The sequence below is a fragment of the Bos taurus genome, chromosome 11 (assembly GCF_002263795.3).
Source record: "Bos taurus isolate L1 Dominette 01449 registration number 42190680 breed Hereford chromosome 11, ARS-UCD2.0, whole genome shotgun sequence".
Taxonomy (NCBI): Eukaryota; Metazoa; Chordata; class Mammalia; order Artiodactyla; family Bovidae; genus Bos; species Bos taurus.
This window is the reverse complement of record NC_037338.1, coordinates 1,184,207-1,211,354: the sequence shown is the minus strand read 5'-3', so window position 1 is coordinate 1,211,354 and position 27,148 is coordinate 1,184,207. Positions and strand designations below refer to the sequence as shown.

Genomic DNA, 27,148 nt, shown 5'->3' with positions numbered 1-27,148 from the left:
TGTCAACTGTGGATAAATCTTCATTAATAAAGGTATTTCCGAAGATACCTTCCTAAGTCAGGAGACTGTTGCATTCAATAAACATCCTAGAAGGGGCCGCATGCAGAATCAGTGCTTCGTCTCAGTATTTTTGGAGCGTCTGTTTCAGAATTGGTTTATCCCTGGTTTCAGAGCCTACAAAGTGGTTCTTTATGGCTTTTGGTTCAGCCCCTAAATGCCAGGAGGAGGGACTTTCTTTCCACTCTTTCTTACTGCTCCACAGTCCCTGGTAAATAGGCAAAATGAGCTCTTACTTGCCTGAGTACATGCTGTGGTATGTTTAAAATAGAAAATCATTTCTTCAAAGTCATACATTCAGCGCCTCTTCAAGGAAGAGAAATTCTTTCTCAGCTCTGAGTTGGAAATTGATTCAGAGCTCAGTTCACATTGATTAGTTGAAAATCTGATGTCGATTCTACAGTTCACTGAACATCTGAGAACAGTGTAGAGTGTGTGTTCCTGTGGGGTTTTGTTTGGTTTCCAGTTCTGCACTTGAAGCTCCAGTAGTGACATGATGGGAACTCGAACAGTCGCTGGCCCAGGGATGTGAGAGCATCCTGTCCCCAAGGACGACCAAAGCGGTGTGCGCACAGGTATACCCTGCGCTCCCCTAGCCCCGCCTCCGGATGCTCCCAGCCCCCTGGTTGGGTGTGGAAGGATGGACGTGAACGTCAGGCTGGGACCTCGGTGCCTTTGAACACCTGCCATTCGGAGCAGTGGGGTAGGAGTGGTTGGGCATTCAGGAAAAATCAGGTTTGGCTTGACTGATGTCAAGCTCATTACGCAGCGGCAATCTCGTTTTCTTTTTTTTTAATGTTCCCACTCTTGCTGGCAGTGCTACAGAAAGCCCTTTCCGAAAGCCTCAGCCTGATTTCACTATCAGCCACTTAACCACGATATTAATTTTTTTTTCAATTGCTGAACTTTTAAGATTTGGAATTACCCTCTGGGCTGGAAACTAGTTCTGTAGCTGAACCACAACAGTCTGTTAATCAAACATTGCACATCTTTCAGTAACTCGAGAGTTCTGTGGTGTTGAAAAAGGTCCCCCTTCCTACCTACCTCTACACTGGGAGAGAAAAATAGATTAATCATACACCTTGTGGGTTTGTTTTTTTTTAACTATAGGAAATCAGGTTACCGGTAAGTGCTAGATTTCATAAAATTGTCTGCAAGAGGTTCGATGAGCTCTAATGAGCATGTCTCACTGCTGGACCGCCCTCCTCTGACGCAGTCGCACGCTGAGCCTCTGTGGGGGTGCTGAACTGGGTCTCCGTCGCTGTGTGCAGGCTTTCTCTGGTTGTGGTGCGCACAGGCTTAGTGCGGTGGCTGCCTCTGTACAGCACAGGCTCTAGGGTGGCCAGGCCCAGAAGTGTGATGCATGGGCATCAGTAGGTGCCCTGTAGCTTGAGGGATCCTCGTTCCTGGACCAGGGGTTGAACCCATGTCCCCTGCACCGGCCGGCGGACTCTTAACCACTGGACCACCAGGAAAGTCCTGCCTTACAAGTTGTGATGAGTGGCTTTGGTTAGGAATCTGGGCTCCCAGCAAGTTCCCAAGCTCAGGAAGACACTGTGGGATCAGAGCCGGCCTTGTGTGGACTTCTGGCTACAGCTTTTGGACAGTAGTAACTTTGCATTGGGCTTCCCTGGTGGCTCCGTGGGTAAAGAATCCACCTGTCAATGCAGGTACTGTGCCTGGGTTGGGAAGATCCTCTGGAGAAGGAAATGGCAACCCACCCCAGTGTTCTTGCCTGGAGAATCCTATGGACAGAGGAGCCTGCTGGGCGACAGTCCATGGGGTCGCAAAGAGTCAGACACAACTGAGCAACGGAAAACAGTTTTACACTAAGAGCAGTTCCTGTTTGGTTGTGCCTCTTTGTCTTCCCTCCCCTCTCCTGTTTTAGTTCCCACCTTTATGTATGAAATGCATTCTTAAATGCTGAAGCTGCATTTTCTGTGGGTGAGAATACACCTCATCACTGTTATTTCCCCTTTGAAGAAGTTTTTATGTGTATGTAAAATTGCCTTACTTAAAAATGGGATCTTTTCACATAGTAATAAGAGCTTTTGTTTGCAGTAGAGACACACATTTTGCTAGTAAAAATGAACGTCGCTCAGTTGTGTCTGACTCTTTGCCACCCTCCAGGCCAGAATACTGGAGTGGGTAGGTAGCCTTTCCCTTCTCCAGGGGATTTTCCCAACCCAGGGGTAGAACCCAGGTCTCCTGCATTGCAGGTGGATTCTTTACCAGCTGAGCCACAAGGGAAGCCCAGGTAACATTTATGGCTAGAAAATCCCATGGACGGAGGAGCCTGGTGGGCTTCAGTCCACGGGGTCGCTAAGAGTTGGGCACGACTAAGGGACTTCACTTTCACTTTTCACTTTCATGCACTGGAGAAGGAAATGGCAACCCACTCCAGTACTCTTGCCTGGAAAATCCCATGGATGGAGGAGCCTGGTGGGCTGCCGTCTGTGGGGTCACACAGAGTCGGACACGACTGAAGCGACTTAGCAGCAGGAGCAGCAGCACATTGCAGACAGCATAATGATGTTTCTCTTTCTTATAGAGATATTAATGTAAGTTATCTTTTTGATAAGTGGAGTATATGTGGATGAGAGCAGGCAGATAAAGTATCTAGAAAGGATTGTAGGATTGAGGGGTTTTTTTTTTAAGTATCCCCTGCCCTTTAATGCCACCAGCTCCAGGCTCACCTTCAGAAGACGGAGCCGTGGATCCCTTCCTCACTGCAGTGGTCAGTGCTCTGGTCACTGTGGAGAAGAATTCCACAAACTGACGATAAAGGAAATAAAAAACCTTTGTTCTGGCTCCAACCAGTGCTGCCCTGGGACTGATAAGCTGACGCTCAGGGCAGCCAGACCCCACCCTCTGTCTTGCTAGGTTGTCATGTGACATGAGACCACATATGGCAGACAGACGGACATGAAGCTAGTGGTGAAGCTTAGGAAAGGCTCCCCATCCTCCCCCGAAAAGGAGATGCTTGTCACTTAAGAAATAATCTGTGAAACTTAGGTGGAAAAGTCCATCGTACTATAGATTAACACTGCCTTTTTAAAATACAGGAATAGGATGCTTCTGAAAATAAATAGAATTTTTGCCTTACAATCTTACTTGAAAACTAATACTCTGTATACACATTGGCTAGTCTTTATTGCAGGATGCATGTTGGTCATTAAACATTTTAGGTTTATAAATTCAAGCAATGAGAAAAGTATTTACTTCGCAAAAAAACTGCCCCAAATGGTGATAGAGTAGCCCAGACAGATCAGTCTCCTTTGTAAAAGTTAATGTATATTGTATGTCACTGTTCTATAGAAACTTAAAAAATACTCCTAAGAACAGTGGCTGGACTTCCCTGCCGGCTCAGTGGTAAAGAATCCGCCCATCAATACATGAGACAAGGGTTTGATCCCTGGGTTGGGAAGGTCCCGTAAGAGAAGGAAATGGCAACCCACTTCAGTATTCTTGCTCCTCCCATGGAAAGAGAGCCGGTCGGCTACAGTCCATGGGGTCACAAAGAGTTGGACACAACTGAGCAGCTAAAGAACAACAAGAACGGTGGCTAGCTCTCTTACCGATCTGTTACTATCAGTTAGTAGGTGCTAAGCCTAGTCTAACCTGGCCATTATCTAAGGTTAATCAGAACTTCCAGCTCCTTAGTGTTCTCTGCAGACACAGGTCTGGGCCCCAGGACTGATCCCTGCCTTCTTCCCCCTCTGCTCAGTGTTTCTCAAGGTCTGGTCTGTGGACCGTCTGTTCCAGGAGCTCATGTAAGAATGTGGCCTCAGGGGCCACCCATAGACACAACCCACCTGAATCTCCTGGCCAGACCTGGTAGATATGTTTCTGTGTGTTTATTGATGCTAACAGTTCATTATGGAACTCTTCTTTCCGTAGAAGAAACATCTGCTTATTTCCTTACCCCATAAATAGCAAGACGTTTATCTCTAAGATGAGTAAGTCGCATCTGGTCCCCAAATTTCCAGGTGCTGGGTTGATGCAGTTACTGGGTGCTCATTTTGATACTGGACATGCTCCCGTGGTGCTTCCAGCCTCCAGACCTCACATGAGTCAGATAGAATGTCCTTAACCACACACGTCAGTGAGGGTTTTAAATATTGGTAGAAGTCAATAGATTTCGTCTACTGCATAGGGGAAATCTACCAAGAGACCTTCTTCCTCTGTTTTGTGTTGTTCAGTTGCTCAGTCGTTTCTGACTTTGTGACCCCACTCCAGGCTTCCCTGTCCTTCACTGTCTTCTGGAGTTTGCTCAAACTCATGTCCATTGAGTCAGTGATGCCATCCAACCATGTCATCCTCTGTCATCCTCTTCTCCTGCCTTCAGTCTTCCCCAGCATGAGGTATTTTCCCAGTGAGTTGGCTCTTCGCATCAGGTGGCCAAAGTGTGGGAGCTTCAGCAACAGTCCTTCCAATGAATATTCAGGGTTGATATCCTTTAGTATTGACTGGTTTGATCTCCTTGCTGTCCAGGGGACACTCAAGAGTCTTCTCTAGTGCCATAATTAAAGCATCAATTCTTTGGTGCTCAGCTACATCCATATGTAGCTACTGGAAAACCGCAGCTTTGATTATAAGGACCTTTGTTGGCAAAGTGGTGTCTCTGCTTTTTAATATGCTGTATAGTTTTGTCATAGTGTTTTTTCCAAGGAGCGAACATATATTTTGTGTTACAAGAATATAAAGTAGGAGTATCATTGTCCAGAAGAAGTTTAGCACTTAGTTGAAATTTAGCCTATAATCCACAGGAATGTAAGCTCATGGGAGCAGACCTGGGTCCTCTCTGGTCGCTGTACCCGGACCATCTCCTGAGTAGTGTCTAGCTCATGGGCATTCATATTTGTTGGGTAAAGTAGTGAGTGTCTTAAGTTGCTAAACTTCGGGTAACTTGCCAGCAGTTTTTTTACCAGTCTCTCATCTTTGGAAAACACGCAGTCTAGATTTCACAGACTCTTTGGATAATTGGCACTGTCTTCATTTCTGACTCCAGGGTTGGAGGCAGATTTACTCTCTGAGAGAGAGCCCAGTCTAGTGAGAAATGAGCGGGGCTCTGGAATCGGGAGAGGCTGGTGGTGGTGGCTCTGAGCAGCCACCTGGCATCCTGGGTGCTGCTTTGCTCAGGTGTGTCCGTGCCTCCCTGAGATGGTCCCACAGGTACAGATGCACAGAAGGGAGGCTTTCCTTTCCCTCCAGAGTCAGTTAACTTGGTAACAGCAGCTTCTAAGTTCAGGGGCAAAGCTCATGATCACTGATAATATAAAAAGACAGTAATGGTTTGGTCCCTCTGATAGACAAAATCCTTAAAGAGCTGCAAGCCCAGGAGATCGGAGTGAACTATGGCCTGCCATCTGGCATCACGTCTAAACTGAAACTTTTTTCTGCCAGTTTAGCCATTTAAAATGTAATTTTAATAGACTTACACAGAGTAACGATAGAACTGTTAGTGTGATAAAGGTGTAGGCAAGGCAGTTTTCTGTGTGGTGGGAGAGGTATTCAGGGGACGTGCCTGGCTTATCCCAAAAGCTTCCCTGACATCAGTGTTTGTATTCTTTATGCGGGGTCCTTGGGGAGTCTCCCCTCTGGCTCATTCCCAGCACGAATAATCCTGGAGAGGATCCACAAGTGTTCTTGTGCATGTGCGCGGGCACCCTGCTGCTTTCAGCCTTTTGGGGTCCTCCGTTCCCCCTGGGCGAGGGCTGGGGGACAGAGAAGTTGGGGCAAGAAATTAAGAAGACATGGTAAAAACTCAAAAAATTTACTTTTAAGTGATCTTACAGAGCTAAGAACCCACACCACTTTTATTTGTGATGATAAATAGAACTCCAGATACGGCATACAAGAAAAAAAATTTTTTTAACAAAAACACGAAACAGGAAGCTGTATTCATGTTATGGCAGAATCTGATTATCATAGGTGTTTAAATATTTCCCTGTGGTTAAAGTGGAGCACGTGTGTCTTAATTGCCATTGCAGCATGCTCTTTGTAACAGGAAGCATAAGCCGCGTGCGGAGAGCAGTTGAAATCCAAGAATCTCCTCTCTGCCTGTTACCTGTGTCACCCCGCTGTACTCCTCCGAGTGTGGCAAGTGCTTTTCCTCGTAATCCTTGGAGGGTACCATCTCCCTGATGCTCCTGGGGATCTCTGGACAAATCACGTTTTTGTGTGCTCCATATTTTGGCTTTGCAGTGGGCTCATCAGCCAGCAGCTGAATGTACTGGGTGTGTTTGGGAATGACAGCTTAATGAAAGGGCGGACCTCCCTCCTCTTTCTCCTTTCAGAAGGGCTTTTGCTCTTACCCCCAGAGCATTTCCTCTCCTCGTGTGATGTTTGCACACTTGAGGCCATCTTTGTTAGCTGCATTAATATCGAGACAAAACATGCAATTACGCTTTCATTTGGCCCCGCAGTGGTGCTGGTGTGGACTGGCTGTGTTTCGCCTTCTTCCATGGAAACCAGCTCATTCATTTCTCAGGTTTTTTCTGACTTCCCTTTGAGTAGGACAGCTGTTTCATCTCATAATCCTCGGTGTCGTTTTGACATTTTCCTAGGAATTTCACCTCACCTTCTGATCAAAATATAGTTATTGTCTGGACAGCCTAACTTATGTTCTTGTATGTTTCAAGGGTAAGTGGCTTCACAGGTGGGAAAGAATCCATCTGCCAGTGCCGAGACATAGGTTCAGTCTCTGGGTCAGGAGGGTTCCCCTGGGGAAGGACATGGCAGCCCACTCCAGTATTCTTGCCTGAGAAATCCCGTAGACAGAGGAGCCTGGTGGGCTTCAGTCCGTGGGGTCTCAAAGAGTCAGACATGGCTTAGTGACTAAGGAGCAGCTGCAGCACGTGTCAAGGGTGTTTCCTGGGCAGAATTGATTGTACCATTTCTGCCTGTCTCTGCCTTCACGAAATAGAGGTGTGTCATTCATCGGCTGCGGTATATTTAAATTTGGCACTTCTGAATCTCCAGTATCCCTTATTCATGAACCAGAGGTTGCATAGCAGAGCCTGCCACTGTAATCTTGAATGTGTGATTGTAGTTCTTGACATCTGGGAACATCCCATGTGTAAGATGGGCTGACTTCTGGAAACTGACCTTGGGACTTACTGAATGATCCATGGAAACAATGTGATTTTTGTTCTGTCTGTTTTCATGCAGCTTCCATGAGGCAGTCTCAGGCTGTACCTGCAGATACACGCCCAGAGATATGGATTGCCCAAGAGCTACGGCGTATCGGAGACGAGTTTAATGCATATTACCCAAGAAGGGTAAATGATGTTTTCTTTACCTCCTTTTTTGATTCTGTGCTATTCTGGAAGTGAGCAGTATTACCTAGGTGTGACCTACTCTTCTTTCTGCATTCCCATTTTCCATTTCTTTTATGGCTGAACTTAAGTGGTAGGGATTAGACAAAATACAGTATGAGCCAAGGGGGATTGGAGGAGCACAAACCTTAAACCCTCCATGCTTGAAGAAAAGGAAGTATTTATATATTTGAAATACTTCCACAAAAATATTAACGTAGTCTTCAAGCCAGAGTGGGTGTTTCTGTCCTCCTTTGAAGCAGTTTGGGTCAGAGGTAAAGAAATTTCTAAATTTCCATCTTTATGCAGCCAACGGGAATGATGCCAGCTTTAAAGTAGGAGTCTTGGACTTTCCTGATGGTTCCGTGGTTGAGTCTCTGTGCTTCCAATGCAGGGGATGTGGGTTTGATCCCTGATCGGGGAACTGAGATCCCACGTGCTGTGGGATGCAGTCAAGAAGATGAGCGGGGAGGGGGGAGGTAAAAGTCTCAGGCAGTGAGTCAGAGCAGGAGCGCCTTTCTGTCCTTCAGCCCCCACTGCCCTTCTCAGTGTTCCATTTATTGAAATGTATCAAGAGGCCAGTATTTAGCCTATGATTTGGGGTATAAAGTTTTTTATACCTCAAATTGATAGCGCTGGAATTTTTTGAGGTATGCTGTTGGTTTAAAAGAAAAAAAAAAATCAGCCTTGGATCTTGGGCTGCACACCCCATGTGTTGGTTTTGCTCAGTGGCAATGTATGTTACTGTTTTGGACACCTTATTCTCATGGAAGACTGTTAAACTGTGTAGGCTTCAACTCAGGGAGTTAGGCTCCTAGGAGCATGTGTGACCACTTCTTGTAGGGGTTCAGCAACACACACATGAGAGAATGTAATTTCGGCTTGCTTACCTTTTTTCTGGGCTTCTGGTGGCTCAGTGGTAATAAACCCGCCTGCCCATGCAGGAGACCTGGGTTTGATCCCTGGTTCCAGAAGATCCCCTGGAGTAGGAAATGGCAACCCACTCTAGTATTCCTGCCTGAAAATTCCAGCAGACAGAGTAGCCTGGTGGGCTACAGTCCATGGGGTCACAAAGAGTAGGACACGGTTTAGTGACTAAGCAGTGGCAGAACCCCGTCTTTTCTGTTTCCCGTGTATGAAGATGTTTGTGTTGATTTACCCAAAAGGAAGCACTTAATTATTTTCTACAAAATAAAATTTAATATCATTCTTTCTGTGTTACTTCTCATCTGACTCCTTTTTCCCCAGATATTATGGTTTCACATAAACCCCTTTTAAAGATTCTTTTTTTGTTTCTTCTGGAGGGAATTTATGCTTTGGACACCCCGATGTTTTGTCCTGTTTTAAATCTTAGTCTTTTTTGTAGCTAGCTATTGCTAAGTAAATGGATGGTCCCTGTACAATTACTTTCAATCTTTCTTATTTTCCTGTTATATATGATGCTTTCTTAGCTTTTGTAAACATACACGGAGATGTTTTCCAGTTACAAGTTTTTTATTTCTCCAGTATAGAATCTCCATCCAGGAGTTGAGGACTTTGAGAATACTCTTACTGGCTCCTCTTCATACCTTCCGTTGGGTGTGTATATGTGTGTTTGATGGGAAACGTGCTGTGTATGAGTCTGCCATTAGATGCAAGATGCCACATGGATGAACAGGCTTCAGAATTCCTTACGACGCTGCATCTAGCTGGCAGAACGCCCCGCAGCCTGGTGGGAGCCCGTTCACAGAACGTAAACCCCCTCTCAGCCTCGCTCTGCAGTGATGCTCCTCTTTGCAAGGTGGACTCTTGTGTAATTGGCCACAGAAGTTAGTGTTCCCCCAGGCCTCTGCCTTGTTTCTCTGGTGGAATTTTGGGGTTACTGTCTGTGTGTGTGTGGACTTGGCTTTCCCGCTGGACTTGGGGAGTGATCAGAAGCAGGGCCCCAGGGTATCTGGGATGTTGGTCCTGGTGCTGAGCCGGGAAGGACATGTGTCCCTCCCAGGGGGTAGGCTGAATGCATCCACCGTGATTCGGACGCGTGTCACAGATCCAGCAGAAGGAGGTGACTTCCAATGGCCGTGGCAGCCGAACAGGGTGAGCAAGGCTGTGACTGAGCAGCACACTGGCCCTGCCTCCCCCATCTTTCAGGGCAGTGGATAGCCTTGGGACTCAGGTCTAGCTTGGGTGGGGCTCCCCGGGAGAGGTGAGGCTGTTGGGCCCTGGTGCCTTCAGAGTCCGGGAAGCTCAGGACACAGAGAGCAGGCGTCAACTCCATCCTCTTGGGAGCTGACTGAGAGCCTTTGACCATAGAGCCATATGGGTTTAAGGAGATTTTGCCAAAGTTTCTCTTTAAACTTACATGGAGTCGGTTGCCATTCCCTTCTCCAGGGGAACTTCCCAGTCTTGGGATTGAACCCGGGTCTCCTGCATTGCAGGTGGATTCTTTACCGTTTGAGCCACCAGGGAAGCCCTTATGAAATATCAGTGGCTCTACAAAGGTTTCCCTGAGCCTTCTCAGATGTGTCTGGTTGATGCATCTCCGTGGTGGCCCTGAGTGGTCAGTGGTGAGAAGGGCTAACGTGGTGGGGTTGGGGCACAGCCACCCGACAGGTAGGCGGTCAAGGTGGTGGCCAGTCCTGGATGGTGTGCAGAGGAGACGCGGTCCGTCTGGCCGTGTCATTACCTGCCTCTCCACTGAAGAAGGCAAAGCAGCCTCTAATGCTTCGTGCTTCCCGCTCTGTCTCCCCTGCCCGGTGTAACTGCACGGTTTAGTGTAGATGGTGTTCATGTTTTGTTTTGTTTTTTTTTTCAAATGTTTTCTCAGTGTTTTGGGTAAAAATAAGAAGTTAGTTTCATTGCCATATCCTGCAAGATTTTGTAAGTGTAAACCTTACTTGGCATCTCTTTTTTAAAAAAAGAACCAATGCAAAAATGCACTTGCTAATCATTTAAAAGACTAGGTTTCTATGAAGGCTGGAATATTGGGGGAAGAGTAGGGGACAGACTGTAACTTAAAACATGATTTTTCTAAAATGAAGCATATTCTCCAGATCTTATAAATAGCCAGTTCAAAGTGGCAGACTGAAACTCGGAGTGGTGACCCAGTGACCCCAGGCCTGCGGTCGCCTGTCTTGAAACTTGTCAGATTCCCAGAAGTCCATTGTCTGCAGTCACGCAGATGGGCCATTGTTGAATACGGTGGTGGTGGGGGGTGGCTGGGGGTGGAGATCTTAGCAGGAAATGGGAGGAGTTTTGCCTTCAAGTTAGGCACTGTCTCTCTGTCCCCGGGTGGTGTCACTTCTTGGCGGGCAGAGTCCGTAGCTGCTTAGCCGCTTTATGGTGGGTCATGGCCTTTTAAATATTTGGTGTCCTCAGCTACTTAATCTGGCTACAGTACCTTTTGTGAAGTGTTGGTCTTTTGTTGCCATGAGCCTTGCAAAGCCTGACAGGCTGCGTTCCCGTTTCGCAGTGCCCTTGAGGAGGGCGGGGGGCAGCCTGTGGGCCAAAGCTGTGGAGGCTGAATCCCTGAAGCAGGAGGTGAGAGAGGCCCAGGTGAGCTCAAAGCCCAGGTGAATGTCCCCTTCTCTTCCGGGACTCAATGTCATCTCCCCAGACCACCCTGCCCGGGCAGGGGGACCCGTCACCCTACTTGATGGGAGCTTTATTGCTCCGTGCATGCTGTGTTTTTGTAACTTTTGGTTGTGAAATAATTGCAGAGTTTTACACCAAAGTTGCAAAATGGTACGGAGACCCCTCTTGTATCTGCCACCCAAGTCCCTGCTATTAACTATCTGCCACCCAAGTCCCTGCTGCTAACTCTGCCACATGTATTTTAACATCCTCCTCCCTTATACCTTGGGCTTCCCTGGTGGCTCAGATGGTAAAGAATCTGCCTGCAATGCAGGAGACACAGGTTCAGTCTCTGGGTTGGAAAGATCCCCTGGAGAAGGGAATGGCAACCCACTCCAGTATTCTTGCCTGGAGAATCCCATGGACAGAGGAGCCTGGCGGGCTGTAGCTCAGAGGGTCACAAAGAGTCTGACACAACTGAGTGGCTTTCACTTTTCTCACACCTACCTGTGTGCAGACTATTTTCTGAACTATTGGAGAAGTTGCAGGCACAATACTCCTTTATTCTTAAATTCATCAGCGTGTCCTTCCTATGAATAAGCATATTCTCTTATGTAACCAGTAACCACAGTGTAGTGAGCACGGCGGGAAGTGAACAGCATGACAGAGCTGTGTCATCTGTGGGCTGCATGCGGACCCTGCCAGTTGCCCAGCAGTGTGACGTCGAGTCCTCCTGCGTGCACTGTATCAGGAGGCACAGGGTGTCCATCCGTCTCATTCCGGAGCCCCTGGTCAGAGGTGGTGTCCTCCACCACACATCAGTACTTTCCCATTCGTGACGGAAGGAAAGTGTGGTTATCTCATGAGTGTATTTCCCCTGTGTTTACTTCATTTATCATAATGAGTTCCTGGGTCCCTGATCAGTCCAACAGGTTATTACACGTCTCGCAGGCTCCCCAGGTGGCTAAGTGGGTAAAGAAAACGCCTGCTGATGCAGGAGGTGCCGAAGACTCGGGTTCCATCCCTGGGCGGGAGATCCCCTGGAGGGGGGCGAGGCAGTCCGCTCCAGTATTCTTGCCTGGAGAGTTCTCATAGAGGAGCCTGGTGGGCTACAGTCCATGGGGTTGCAAAGAGTTGGACATGGCTAAAGTGACTCACTTTAATTTGATGCTCAAATTGGTTAGTGGCAGATTTGGCTAGTGGCAGCCTCCGGCGTGTCTCCACACCATAATTAGGCACTAAAGTGCCTCGGCACCCCAGTCACATGCAGGCTTGTAGTGGGACAGAACCTAAGGGGCTGAAGAGGTAATGGAGCTCTGGGATTCCTTTGGGATTTGCTGGTGGATGACCTGCAGCCACATAGTGTCCTGGCTCCACGGCTCCCCGTGTCCTCCTCTCTGGGACCCCGAGGAGGGAAGAGAGGGCTCTTTTGGAACACTGGGCAGCCAGGGCTGTCAGCGGACCTGCAGGGAAGCCACATCTCTCTGGGGCTTTCTGAAGAGGGCGAGGGGCTGGCAGGAAGCCCGGGGGCAGCAGCACCTCTGTGTGCTTCAGTGGCCCTGCTCGCTGCTGCCTCTTCCCTGAGGGTGGGGGCCTCCACCCAGGCGGCCCGCTTTCCTGTTGTTCTTTATTGCCTCTGGCTTCGTCCACAATTCAGAAATTGCGTGAGTGCAAGTCCAAGATCCTCTGCTGGAGGGAGTGTTGGCAAGCATGGACTCTGGTCCCTTGCAGGCATGGGATGCTTTGTACTCACGACCGGCTCTTGAGAATGGTGTCCGCTTGGGTGGGATTCTCAGGCTTGGCTCGGGTTGTAGTCCATGGCTGTGACGGGGGTGTTAGACCCTTCAGAATGTAAAAACATGTGCTCTTGGGGTGACTAGGTCCCCCCTTTCTCTAACCTGTGTGCCTGCCCTTCCCAGTACCCAGACTGGGACGTTCATCTTCTTTCCTAGGCATCAGGTTGCCCAGCCTAAGTCACTCTGTACTCAGGTAGGCTGTGACCTGGGGATGTCCTGGTAGGGGCCTGCAGTGGACGGCTACACCTGATGCCCATCGGACAGGCTCTCTAGACGGGCCAGAAGTGGATGAGACCCTTGCGTTGTTTGATCTCAGGAAACAGTGTGTCTTTTGTTCGGGCTGTCTGCCTCCTACTTTTGGTCTTGGGCGTGTGCAGGCATGAATTGACTGAACTATATAGAGGAAAGCGTATCCCTGAACTAAATGAAGTGAAGAAGAAAAGGGGGCTTAGAGGCTGGTTTTGAGGGGGGCAACAGGAAAACTGGTGTCAACACATGAGCATTTTCCTGTTAGTTGACCCCTAAACATCAGAGGGACTTGGGGCACCACCCTCCACGCAGACAGAAATCCATCACTACCATCTCTGCCTCAAGACAGAGAAACTGGAAAGTGACTCACCCAAGGGCAGGAAGCTGAAGCAGTTTGGATGGCATCAGGACTCACCTGGTTCTGCATAGTATAATCTCTAACTGAACACAGACTTTTCCCCCACACTTAGCTAATTTAAAGATTAACAAAATGAAAACTAGGTATCGTATTGAAAAAAATCCATGTGTAAGTGGACCTGCACAGTTCAAAGCCATCTTGTTCAAGGGTCATCTGTAAGACACGAACCTGATGTTCGATCCTTATTTTTAGAAGTGATATTCTCCTATCTACTGCAGATAGTGGACAGGGAGAGGTCAGAATTGCAACTTGTTTGGTAATAGGGTAAACCACACGTACACTCAGAGAGGCATATTCTCAGACGGTCCTCTTTTGAGGCCTTCGTTAATCGAATGTTGGAGTCAAACAAAATAAAATGCTCTATACTACTGTCTGAGAAAAAGAATAATGAAAAATCTGCATCTTAAACATTGAAACTAGACCTATGGTATCTCACGAGACGGTGCTTCTCACTTGACTCACACGTTGATAGAGTGACAGTTTTTGTAGCACAAACAGCTATGATTAGGATACTTAAATTGATGTCTACCATTTATGTGTGATACAGTCTTCAGGCTTGGTGAGTGTCTTCCTTGGAGTTGAATGAGGCAGTTGTGGATTTTAGAGCCTTGCACACATGCCTTCTCTGAGAGCATGGGGTTCAAATTATTTCCATCAAGACAGCAGCTGTGGATTGCAGGTTTTTTGGACAAGGGCTTTCTTATGGAGGGTGAAGTGTGGTCTCGTAGGAAGAGACAGTTCATGGACAAGTGCAGGGACCTTGATCCCCGACTCCATCCCTTCACCTTCAGGAGCCCCGTATTCAGTCAGTCTCTTCGGGATGTGTAGTGACAATTAAATCTAAAGCATGGAGAGATGGATCTAGAAAATGCTGTCTTCCACCAGGGCTGTTTTCTCTCACCGTGAATCATAATTGACTTTTCTCCATTGATCTTTGTAGAAGGAGAGAGGCTAGTAACTTTGTTCACCTGTCTGATAAGTACCCAGTTTGTTAAAGGAAATGTTGGGGGGTTGGACCTGGGTGGGGGGACCCCGGACGTGCTGTGTCTATCTGGGTCACACAGCTGTGAGCCAGGGTTGAGGCGCTGATGTGTGGGTGCATGCCTGGGTGGGCACCAAGCTGGATATGGGCTCGCTCTCATCACCCACGAGGGCGCCGTCGTACTGTGGCAGGTGGGCACACCTGCACGGTTGCCTGGCCCTTGGGGGACCGGAGGCCGTCAGCACATAACCATTTGGAGATGCAGGTGCCTGGAGGGGGACTTCAGAGAGGGCTAACTGGGTTTTTTTTAATTTCTTGAGGAGGAAATGGTGATGCCCTGGAGGCTCAGCCCTCCTGCAGACGTACAGAAATAATCAGCCTATCACGTCATCCTCCGCTCGACTTCTCCCGGCTGAGCCAAAGCAGAGGGGTTTGGGCTGTGGTTAAAGTGTTTATGTCTCATTAGCATTTTTTGGAGTCTGGGCCTTTCACCACCACGTGTGCTCGCTCTGAATCGAGTGTTTCATCAAGTGGTGTCTTGTGCTGGAGTGGTCATTGCCATCTCTGGCTTCTCTGTGGTTGGCACAGCGATACCCCGCGAAGGTCATGGGCCGGGGTTCTTCATTTCAGCCAGCATGGGGCCTGGAAACCAACAAGTTGAGGAAGTGGCTATTTGCCCTACCAAAAGCATCACCTGTAATAGATGCTTTGAGGTGATATATTGACAGTCAGAAGGTGGGATTCATGACGATACGGTCTTTCTGCGATGTTTGGGCATCCCTTGCCCCCCTAGTGGGAGCTGGGTGCAGTGCTGTGGGAAATCTCACTCCTGGTGCTGGGAGGCTGGGGGGGGCACCACATCCGGCCAAGGGGATCCCCTGGCGCTCTTTCCACAGCTGTGTTGACAACAAAGCCTGTTAGGCACTAGCTATGCAAATGCCCCTGTTGCCTTGGTGACGGATAGAAAGTGAACTTGGTCTTGGGGCAGCATCGGTCTGACAGCTGAGAACAGCAGTGGACGTGGCGCTCGTGCTGGAACCCCAGCTGAGTTGCCCCTTGACTCTAGTTCTCGGTCTTAAAGTGGAGAGAGACCGAGTCTTCTTAGCAAGCTCCACGTCGAGTCGTCATACACGGGCCCTGTTCCTCTCTGACCTGTAGTCTCACTGGCTGGTCGTTTAAAAGAACGTTTGGACTGATGGGTTATGAGTGGGTAGAGGTGGTCTTCCATCCAGCAGTGGGGCCGCTCTGCCCCTTGCCTCATCCCGTCCCCTGTGATGGTGACGATGTTCAGCCTTGTTTCGGAAGATGCAGAGCAAACACCGAACATCCAGGCAGACACTCGATCCTCATTTGCCCAAACTGGAGCAGAGGTTCTCTCTTTGTAAGAGTCCTTCCTGGTCTCAGAGTCTAGAATTCAGTCTCCTGTAACATGTTCCCACTTAGAGATAAATCTGTGTTTAAAAAAAAAGAAAGTTTGGGACATCTTAGGCATTCATGTTGAAATTCTCTTAAGAAGCAAGCTTTTGAACAAGTTAAATCACTCAGAGTCTGAGAGTTCTGGTATACCTTGCTTTTTGGTTTGTCTCCAAGAGTTTGGTATCGTGCTGAGTTTTGTTACCTTGACTGCCAGAAAACTCCTAACTAAACCATGGTTCTGTGGCACCAAATCTCAGTCCTAGTTCCCTGGGAAAGTCTTTTTTTCCTTTTTTTTTTTTTTTCAGTCTCTTAATCATGTTTATGGTCTTACTCAACCTTTATTTTTAGGCGCTTTGCGCGTCTCTGTGGTTTTGATGGTAAGCCCCCTTGAGTGATGATGCTGAGTGAACCTGCGGCTGGTACTTACTGAGTCATCAGGCCCAGTGAGGTCTGGCCCTGCCTATGGAGCCCAGATTGTTGAATGTGTCCTGCGCGGTGCTGGAACTCAAGGCAAGCAGTCAGGTCACCTGGTGTTTCCTGATCTGGAGGCTCGGTCTGTGAGATACAAGAGAGCCACGCTGGCTCAGGGGTCGTGGTTCCATTGAGCGGTGACAGTGGGAGATACTTTGAGTCCCCAGGCTCGGGTGCACGAAGTCAGGAGGCCTGGTGTGTCCTGTGGGCTTCGCAGGGTCTGGGCTCCTCTCCGCCTGCAGGATAGGAAAGCGGAATCAGCTGCCCTCTGTGGGTGTGCCGCGGTCAGCCTGACCAGTTCTCCAGGGCAGGCTGGGAGACTTTTTTAAAATACTTTTTCTTAAAAAAGTATTTATTTATTTGTATATGAGCTGTGTTTTGTTGCTGAGCAGACTTTTTCGTGCTGTGGTGAGTGGGGGCTGTTCTCCAGTTACGGTGCCTGGGCTTCTCATTGTAGTGGCTTCTCTTGTGGGACACAGACTCTGGATGCACAGGCTTCAGTATTCGCAGCACGAAGCATCGTAGTTGCAGCTCGCAGACTCTAGAGCGCAGGTTTCGTGGCTGTGGCCCATGGGATCAGGGCTCCATGGCAGGTGGGATCTTCCCGGTCAGGGATCGACCCCGTGTACCCTGTGTTGGCAGGCGGATTCCTATTCATTGTACCACTAGGGAAGTTCCCCCCACCTTTTTTTTTTTTTAAATAAATTCCCTTAAAAAAAAAATTTTTGTGCTGGGGTCTTAGTTGTGGCACGTGGTATCTTTGGTCTTTGTGGCAGCATGCAGGGTCTTGGCATGTGGGATCTAGTTCCCTGAACAGGGATCGATCCAGGGCCCCCTGCCTTGGGAGCACAAGTCTTAGCCACTGGATGACCAGGGAGGTCTCTCCAGACCTGTGTTGCATCCTGCACGCCTGCTTCCCAGGCAAGAGAGCATGTTTGGGCATGTTTGGCCTGCAGATGGAATTAAAATTCCCTGACCCGTGGTGGGTGGTCCCAGAGCTAAAACCCCGGTGGTGGCCGGTGCTGTGTTCTGTCACAGCAAAACAGGGCTTCAGCTCATTGTCACGTCTGCTCTTTGGACAGGAAGGGCATCCGCATCTTGACTCTGTCCTGGCGCAGGCCTTGGTTTCACTGGCACGCGTGGATGCTCTGCATTCTGTAAGGCGGGAGCTTGCACGTGCCTGTGCCTGGCTTCTGGGTTGGGGCCCAGGCTTTCTCCGCGGCTGTTCTCATGATGGCAGTGCCGCAGGCGCCCTGTGACTCAGGACTGCCTGCGAGACCTCCTACATGGAGACAGGCTTTGCAGTCAGGTGTCCTGTGATGCGGGCCCGTGTGAGGGCTGCCAGAGCCCCTTGGCCAGAGAGGAGCAAGGACAGTGAGGGGCACCTGGATCTAGACCACGGAGGCAGAAGTCCCAGTGGGATGGCGTGTTGCACTTTGTGTGCCTGTGTGGGTGAGCAGACAGAAAGGATTTGAACCTAGGAGCGTGTCTAGTGTTTTAATCTCTTTTCCTCCAAATGTACCATTGTAATATATCTTTTTAAAGTGTTTTTATGGTGTAGACTAGAGCAGCATTATGCAGTTCTTGAGCCAGGAAGCGCTGGTTTTCACTTGGGACAAAGGCTTAGGAGCAATGGTTGAGCATGCATGGGTATTTTAGTTGCTAGGATGGCTGGAGCACAGGCAGGGGGCCTTAAACAGCAGAAACAGCTTTCTTTCACAGTCCTGGAGGCTAGAAGCCCAAGCCTCTCGCTCGCTGCGCTGCAGACAGTGTGTGTTGGTGACTCCCACTGGCGAGACAGCCTCTGTGCCCTCTGCCGGTGTCAGAGGGCAGCGTGTCCGCCCAAGGGGAGCTGCCCAACCTCACAGCTGTCTGTGAGGTGTGAGCTGTCCACGCTGAGCCAGCAGCAGCTCTGGCTGGCTGGGCCAGCTGTCAAGGGCTTTCTGGGCTGGCACAGCTCTCGGAATCAGCAGTAATGGCTTCCTCCATTGAATGGCGTCCAGAATCGGTTGTTCGCTGGCTTGATGGCGTGTGCCGGGCTGTCCCGCTTGCCATCTGAGGGGCCAGGTGTGCCCAGTTTTCGCTCACCCAGGCCTGGCAGCATCTCCTCATTGGTCAGGGGCTGGGTGTCCCTTTCGCCAAATTTTTCCTGCGTTCCCCTGCCACCCTTGTACGTCTTTGCATCTCCACTGCATATTCGTCTCATGCGAGACGAAAGCAAAACTGTTAATAAAAAATTCTTTTGCACCTGTTGTCCTCATAGTGTGCGTGGAAGGTTTCCTCCTCTTGCTGCTGCTGCTAAGTTGCTTCAGTCGTGTCCAACTCTGTGCGACCCCATAGACGGTAGCCCACCAGGCTCCCCCGTCCCTGGGATTCTCCAGGCAAGAACACTGGAGTGGGTTGCCATTTCCTTCTCCAGTGCATGAAAGTGAGAAGTGAAAGTGAAGTCACTCAGTCGTGTCTGACTCCTAGCGACCCCATGGACTGCAGCCCACCAGGCTCCTCCGTCCATGGGATTTTCCAGGCAAGAGTACTGGAGTGGGGTGCCATTGCCTTCTCCATTCCTCCTCTTAGATACTTCTATTTCTGGAATATAAAATTGGCCAAGAGTCAGCAGGGTCCATCCCTACTGTGTGACCTGGTCCCCTCATGGGGTCATCTTGACTCCATTCTCTGGTCCACCTGAAGGCCACCGGGGACAGCCAGATGGCTTTAAGACAGCTTTCCCCATCTTGAAGCAATGGCTTAGCCCACCCCCATGTACACTTTCTTCATTTTAGTAAATCGTGGTTTTATTTTGAATAAGCGTCTTTCAACCTGTTAATATTAGTCTCAACTAAAATTAACCTTCCCCTAAATTATTCTCACCCCAAAGAAGCAAAGTAATTTAGAAAGTTAAATCAAAACAAAGCAATCTTGTGTGTCGAGCAGATAAAAATCGCAGACTGTGGTTACGGAACGCCTCTACAGGAATCGCTTACATAAAGCCTATTTCCTCCAGTCTGGTTCTGGAAGGAGCAAGGGAAGTGCTCAGGCCTTATCACAATTCCATCCCGTCCAGCACACCCCAGAGGGCTGTGTAAACAGTGGCCCGGAGGGAGCCCTGCTCGCAGCTGGCATCTGCAGGCGGCACTTAGGTCTGGGAGGGGACGCCCGTCTTCAGCCTGCCCCGTGGCCAGTGGTCCCGTGATTCTGCATCGGAAGAGACCAGCCCCCCAGAGTGAGGAGAGGGGTTGATGGAGAGCTTCAGACAGAACAGGGAGCGGGCCCGGGGTGTTGCGTTCAGCGTTCAGACCTGAGCAGAGAAGCAGCTCCTGACTGGAAGCGGGTCATCTGTTACCGGCTTTGGCTGGTCTGGGTGTGCACCCTGCTTCTTCTTCTTCTTGTTCGGTTGCTCAGTCGAGTCCGACTCGTTGCGACCCTAGGGACTATAGCCCGCCAGGCTTCTCTGTCCATGGGATTTTCCAGGCCAGGATACTGGAGTGGGTTGCCATTCCCTCCTCCAGGGGATTTTCCCAACCCAGGGATCGAACCTGCATCTCCTGCATTGGCAGGTAGATTATTTACCGATGAGCCACCAATCGGGGAAGCCTTTACACCCTGCACTTACCTGCAAAATGGATTAGACCCGAAGGTGGGCATGCTCTGGAAGACATGGGGACCCTGAGACTTTCAATAGCCTGGCAGTTTCCTTCTGAGCAGTATCTCAGCTTGTCCTAAACCTGTGGGGGTCACCGGCAAATAGACCTGTTCTATTTTTCGTCACACTCTGCCCGCCACTCTGGGGTGAGGGCTGGAGGGCAAGTCCGCCTGTTTGCTGACCCTGACCACTGTGCCAGGCTGACAGCATGCACTCAGAAGAGCTGCCTCGCACCAGAGGCAGGGTGGCGCATCAGCGCTTCAGTTTGTTTAGCTTCTTGGGGCAGGTCACACCGAAACTCAGCCTTCAGGGAGCCTGAAACCTATTTGAATGTCAGTAACTTAGTTACTTGCATCCCCCGAGTTCCTGTTTGCTTTACCCGTGCCTCTCTTCACGGGACCCCAGCGTGGGGTGACATTTCTCAGCACCTGTGCGGAGGTGGTGGGTGTAGCGCTCGTCATCCTGTTCGTGGCGCCAGTTGTCTTGTTGTCCACACTGTCTGCTGTTCGCTGAACCCGGGGCAGGCAAGGCCCGAGCTCAGGGGCTGGAAGGAGACGCGGGGAGCCTCAGGAACCGCAGACACATTTCTTCTCTCCTGGCTCGCGCAGCAGCCGCATCGTAACCGTAACATAGCCAAAACGTACCCTCACATAACATCACGGTGCCGCTCCAGTGTAGCCCTGGTGCAGCAGCAGCCAGGGCTTTCACAGCGAAGCGCACACAGGCGTGCCGCGCCCAGCAGCCCGTGACCAAGCGGGCACCTCGTGCCGCATGTGCCCAGTGCTGTGAATGGTCTCAGCTGCTGCACAGCCGTTGTTTACAAAACGTGGGGCGAGAGGGCCTGGCCGCGCCATCTCAGCTGATTTGCTCTCGCCCTGCGCTGGGTGGCTCCTTTGCCAGTGGGTGCTGCGTTCCCTGGTCCAGGCAGCTCTGGGCAGCTGTGACGTCACGTGTGGAAAGAATGTGCGGTTTCTGTTTGTTGTTGCTGTTTTGTCTTTGACCGCAGCAGGCGGGATCTTTGTTCCCTGATAGGGGATCAAACCTCTGTTCTTTGCCTTCGAAGCACAGAGCCTTAGCCGCTGGACCACCAGGGAGGTACCCCAGAATTCTGTGGTTTTTAGAGGGAGAAGCGGATTCAGGGGTCCTCTTGGAGTCTCCAGACAGCCTTTCGGTCACTTTATAAAGAGCATCCCTCAGTGCCCCTGCTCCTTAGGGGGTGACAGCTCTGGGAAGAACTGGCACTCGGGTGAGCTGGTGCCCTTCTCAGAGGTTCCAGCAGGATGACAGTTCCCTTGAGTACGGGTGTCCTCCTCCCCACCCCCAGTCCCGCCTGAAACACGTGAGGGCTGGGCAGTAAGCAGCTTCTGTCTTCTCGTTGCAGGTCTTCGTGCGTCACCAGGCAGTTGAGGGCCACCCGCAAATGGTCCTCTTGCGCGTCTTGCGCTACATCGTGCGTCTGGTGTGGAGGATGCAGTGACGGCAGTGCAGACGTTCCGCTCGTTTCAGACCGACCAGCCCAGCGCCCGGGGTCGCGGCGCTTCCGTGCCCTCGCTGTGCGGCAGTCCTTTGCTGGAAGGGTGGGCAGAGAGCCAGCCGGCATGTCCCCGGAGGACACCACGCTGCACGTGGACCTGACCTTTGTCTGTTCATCACCATGTGGCCGATTTTCCAACGGAAGCTTGATGTGAATGTAAATGAGGGAGGGATTCTCTTTTTTTAAAAAACAATGTACAAATCATGGTTCTCTGGAGTAAGATTTTATGCAAGAATGGTGTTTACATGCAGTGTGTGTGTGTTTTTTTTCCCACCTTTGATAAGAGCAGGTTTTTCAAAAAGGAAATGGAAACTTTTTAACCAACTCATGAGTGATTTTTGTACTAAAATTTTAAGAACCTTTTGCCTACTCTCAGAGGATTATATAAACTCTGCAGTGGAAACTGAGCCAGCTCATTTATAAAGCTGCCTTAGTTTATTTTTAGAGGTCACCGTACAGCATTTTTAAACGGGAGAGGTATGACACGGCCCCTCCTTCCCTGCCATTGCCTCTTCGACATTTTGTTTTTTTAATCACTATTATTAATACCAAAAAAGTTTTTATGAAATGGAACTGGTAAAAGGGGCAGAGAGAGGTCCTTTGTCAGCCTGTATTGACATGCCACTCCCATTGTGTAAATACCTACTTACCTCTTTAAAATTCAGTTGCATCTGTGGGAAAATTTTGCTGTGTGTGTGTGTGTGTGTGTGTTGCTTACATCCTTTGGTGATGCTCTCCCAGCCTGTCAGGGCACTGATGAACACATTGGGTCCAGTGACTGTTTCATGGTAAAAGGCAGTTGGGTCTGAGCCCGAGTCTGTATCTGACACGGGTCTGTCTGTCTCCTGGTACTTTACCCACTGGGGAGTGCTCGCTGGCAGTTCTCGCTTGCTTTGATAGCCTTGTTGTCCAGACGTGTTCTGCAGAGGTTCGGGGCATTCATAATACCAGGTTTGCTGTGGCTCTCCTGTAGCACAGTGTGGGCTCTCGGCCTAAGGCCCCAGTGACTAGCATGCCCGCCTGTGGCCGGGTTCAGCTACAGGGGGCCACACTCGAGCCTTCGTGGGAATTGGCAGAGGCTGTGGCAGGGCTTTAAGCAGCTGTTTTCTGGGCATCCTGGCTTTTCATCCAACTCAGAGTTCCTCTGGCCTTCTATGGCTCTTGGCTAACCGCTCTTTGAAGTAAAGGCTTCATTCTGCTCTCAGCAGTTCTCATAAAGAATACCATCAGACACAGGGCTATCTGTGTCAGTCGTCCACCTCCTGGGACCGCTGGATTTTTGTCAGGCCCCCCACTTCCTGCAGCCACTTCTGTTGGGGGTGCTCTTCCTTCACACCTGCCAGGAGGAGGGCAGAGAATGCAGGCTCACGAGCTGGTCGGTATTTTCAAAGGCAGTTAAACTCCCGGGGAGACCCAAGACGGACAGATGAGGGAGCATTGCAAGCAGGGAGGTGGGGGTAATTCTGTGAACCCCATCGCTCTTAAAGTTTTTGAAACCTCGAAACAGCTTTTTAAAAGACATACATGTTTCAAACAAGTCAACAGTGCCAACAGCAGCTGTAGCGTTTGCTTTTGGCCCATCAAGGACCAGTGTTTTCTTCTTATCGGTTGGAGCAATTGATTCATTTTTGTATCTTTATAGTTTTATATATATATATATATATGTTACATATATACTTTTTCCTTAGGTAGAGAGAGATTTGACTCCAAATATTCTTCCTTCTAAACATTTTCTTTTCCCCAAGTAGCTTTTTGGGGTCTTGACTTGTTTTAAAAGCTGTGTTGAGTCTCAGCTTGTGTTTCTTGGACCCTTTGTCTTGAACCCGTCCGCTGGATCCTCAAGTCCACGCAAGCGGTTGAGGCGGTCCACGGAATTGGCGTCCGTGGGCCTGCTGCACACACACACACCAAAGACGTATTTGGTTCTGGGCCGCTCCCCCCCAGGATCTCCGTATTCACGGGCCAGTCTCTTGGACTGGAGCACTTTATTCCTTCAGCACCAGTGCCCTGGGGGGCCGAGCGCTTGCTCACCCACGTGCAAGTCTACCTTGGGCTTGGGGGCCTCCAGGCCCCCTGGGCTGGCCGTGGAAGTAGCTGATGAGGAAATGAGAGAATCTATGAACTGTAGAGGTATTAAAACGAGGATGTTGCCCCCGGGACTTGAGAGGTGACTAGACATCCCTGTACTGTACGTGTCTGTTGATCATGATGCCTCCTCTCTGCAGAAGGTATGCCCATGGCTGGGTGTACCTTTGATGTCTTACTTTTCCTTCCTTTGACTTTTTGTAGAGAGCAAAAATAATTCGGTCCCTTGTTGGAAACTTAATGCAGGTTTTGTGCCTTGATCACTTGTCTGATACGACATTTGTAGAAACTGTCCTGTGACTTTTCACAGGAATGCAATAAACACGTGAAATTAGCTTCATGAGTGAATTTGCAAATTATCTGGGCCCCTCCCTAGACCTGAATTGATGAAGATTTTTTTTTTCTTGGTTTAAAAAAAAAATGTACATAGCGGATTACAATTTTCTTCTGTTTCTCCTTCTTAATATTGTATATATTTTGACTATTTATTAGATTAGGAAGTTGTATTTTACTTATCAACTGAGCCAAATGTCTGTGCAATTATTATGTGTCCCTTTCTTGTAAAATTTTGTACAGCCTAAATGACTAAAAGAAAAAAAAAATTCAGTTTTTGCTGAACTTTTTCAGAATTGAGGGTTGTAAATATTGTCGATTCTTTTTCTATGTAATGTGTCCTACTGTTTGATAATGCTGTAACTTGTAGGAATGTTGTATATTTATTTCTGGCTTATTTAATGTCTTAAATTCTGCAAAGTGTTGACCTCCCTTTCCCCTCTGCCCCCTGCTGTCCTGTTAATTGCTTTAACTCTTGAGGTGGAGACTGGTCAGCTCACGGCAGGCCACGTGGTCTCCCCAGGGTGGCCCTCCCCAGCTTTGGTTCCTGGTATTTCTAGTCCAGTGGGTTTAAATTCTTAGGGTTTGCTGTCCTCATGATGAGGTTTGTGTTTAGACAGCCTAATGAAAGACCAGAAATCTGATAGGCTTTCAGATTCTCCTCTAGAACTTTCCAGTGACTCTTTAATTCCTGAACAGCTAGCTTCTCATAGAAACAAGTGCTGTTAACTTCAGGCCATATCTTACAAAACAAAATACTTATTATTAGCAGTGGGAAAGATTTTTCCATTGAAGATTTATCCCTGACAGCTCAGTGTTTAGAAATACTCACATGTCCACTTAGGCAGGTGCCACCATGAGACTGTTGAAGGCAGAGACCAGGCAGACTGAAGGCCCGGGTTGACCAGTTGCCCTGCTTCCAAGTGACTACTGGGCCACCTCACACTACTAACCTTTGTTGGCAACTGATGATTAGTTGAATTCCCCCACCCCCAACCGTGCTCTGTGGCTTCCTACGCTTTGAGGTGCAGACTCTACTATGTATCTTCAGGAACTAACTGTACAGGCCCGCGCCCCGCCCCCCAGCCTTGAACCATTTGGTCCCAGCATTTGATCCACCTGTGTCTTCAGGGTGACGCCTTCTTCTGCTTCTCCAAAGCCTTCAAGCGAGGGTCTGGACCCCACTGGCCTGGGTGCAAAGAGGTGAGAGCGTGAAAGATCTTCTAGCGGTTCTGTGTCGATGGCTTTGTCATCCCTGCTGATTTAGCCTGGTGCCTGTGTGTGTCCAGTCTGTGCACGCACGTGTGCAGTGACCTGACCACATGTGTCGCTAAACCAGCTGGGGTAACACCTGTCCTGCTCCAGACGGCATCGTATGTAAGAAGCACCCTCAAGCTCCCAGCTAAATAACTTGACTACTTTGGTTTGGGAATTTCAGACCTTAGAAGCTCTCTTTAATTTGTGTGTCCAGGTTCTGTGACCGCTAGTTACTGTATCAGAACTCATCAGGTACTCGTTTATAAATAGCACTGATCCGTCTGTAACTTTTTTCCTAGAACCCAGCATATGTAGCATTTGTATCGCAATTTCCCTGGCTTGTGTTTTGCACTGATGGATTTTGACAGGGTAATTGCCACTTTACTTGTGCAATACTGCTGTAAATAATTGCAGATTTTTTTTTTAAGAAACCCAATCTTTTATGTTCTTAATGAATTTTATATAAATAAAACTTTCAACTAGTTTTGGCGAGCTGTTTGATTTATTTCACAAAATGGTGGAGAAGCCGCTGAAATCATGGATAGGTACACACCCACACTCTGCTCTTATCATTCACTGAATGCATTACCAACATGCAGATTTTGTGAATGGTCGCTTGAAGTCAAATCTGTGTCGTATACTTAAAAGCAAACCACTCTTTAAAGTTTTGAAGTGGCTGGTGAGAGCAACTGCAGAGTTTTCTGCCCACGTAGTCAGGTATGACTCAGCACCTGGACTGGTTGTGGGGTGTGAGGTCACAGGTCTAAACTATATTGATTAGTGATTATAGCAGATACCCTGCCGTCTCAGCCTGTCTTGGTAGTTTGAAGAACATTCAAGAAATGGAAGTCTTGTTTGACTCTTAAGTTTATCTATATACCACCTGCTTGAAGCCAGAAACCAATAAACGCCCGGATCTGTGGTGAACTCATCACTGCTGTCTTCTAAAGGGGCCATGGAGTCTGGGGAGCCCTGTGCTGCATGGCAGGCGGGAGCTGGTGTAGGGGTGCCAGAGAGAAATTACGGTCTCCTCTGGGGATACAGTTGATAAAATCCTATGAATTCCTATAAATGCTATAAATAGATTACATAATTTGCCACTTCTGCTCTGAAATAAGTGCTGGGAAAGCTAAAAGACTGGGTGAGCTTTGTTTTAAGCAGGTAATAGAGTCCTACTTTTCATTTTAATTACGTGAGCAGTACATGTGTCTGTACATTTTTAAAGTTTTTTATTGAACTATAGTTGATTTAGTGTTATGCTAATTTTGTGACTCAGTTATACACATACGTTCTTTTTGATGTTCTTTTCCGTTTAGTTTATCACATGTGCATGCTGAAGTCACATCACACAACTTCACACAACTGAAGTTTTGTGCGACTGAACTTCACACACTTCACACAACTGAAGTCACTTCAGTTGTATGCGACTCTGCTACCCTATGAACTATAACCCACTGGGCTGCTCTGTCCATGGGATTCCCCAGGCAAGAATACTGGAGTGGGTTGCCATTCCCTTCTCCAGGGACCTTCCCATCCCAGGGATCAAACCAGTCTCCTGTGTCTCCTGCGTTGTCAGTCGGGTTCTTTACCGCTTGCACCACCCGAGAAGCCCAGTAGTTTACCATAGGATGTTGAGTATAACTCCCTGTGCTATACAGGAGGAACTTTGTTTATCCATTCTATATGTAACAGTTGCATCTACACACACATACACAACCCCTAACTCCTAGCCCGTTCCTCTCCCGAACCTGTGAAACAGAGATTCACAGATGTATACACACACACACACACATTTATCTCAAATCAAGTGGTGGTTCTGGCTCCTGTTTAATCTTGCTTCCTTGCCAAGACAGGAGTCTGTGTTTTTCCAGCCCTTCTTCTCCACAGCACACGCGCACGTGTACGTGTGTTTGCTTATTCAGCAGTTTTGCTTTTCTGTAAATGCTGTACTGTCAGTATGTGGTTCTGACTTAGCAGAGGTCGCAGGTTTTTCCATAGTGACTCCACTTCATTCTGATCACTGCGAACAGGAATAAGGT

General features: G+C 48.9%; 1 protein-coding gene across 16 annotated transcripts in view; it reads left to right on the top strand.

Annotated features, from left to right (window-relative positions):
• Positions 1 to 27,148, top strand: part of BCL2L11 (BCL2 like 11) — a 79,404-nt gene that overhangs the window by 25,344 nt on the left and 26,912 nt on the right. For 7 of the 16 annotated variants that reach the window (XM_059891113.1, XM_059891109.1, XM_059891107.1 and 4 more), the window contains 3 exons: positions 7,231 to 7,340; positions 8,883 to 8,954; positions 21,282 to 25,593. In XM_059891113.1, coding sequence (XP_059747096.1) covers positions 7,231 to 7,340; positions 8,883 to 8,954; positions 21,282 to 21,377 — 278 coding nt within the window. In that variant the 3' untranslated portion in view covers positions 21,378 to 25,593. 16 annotated transcript variants of the gene reach the window in all.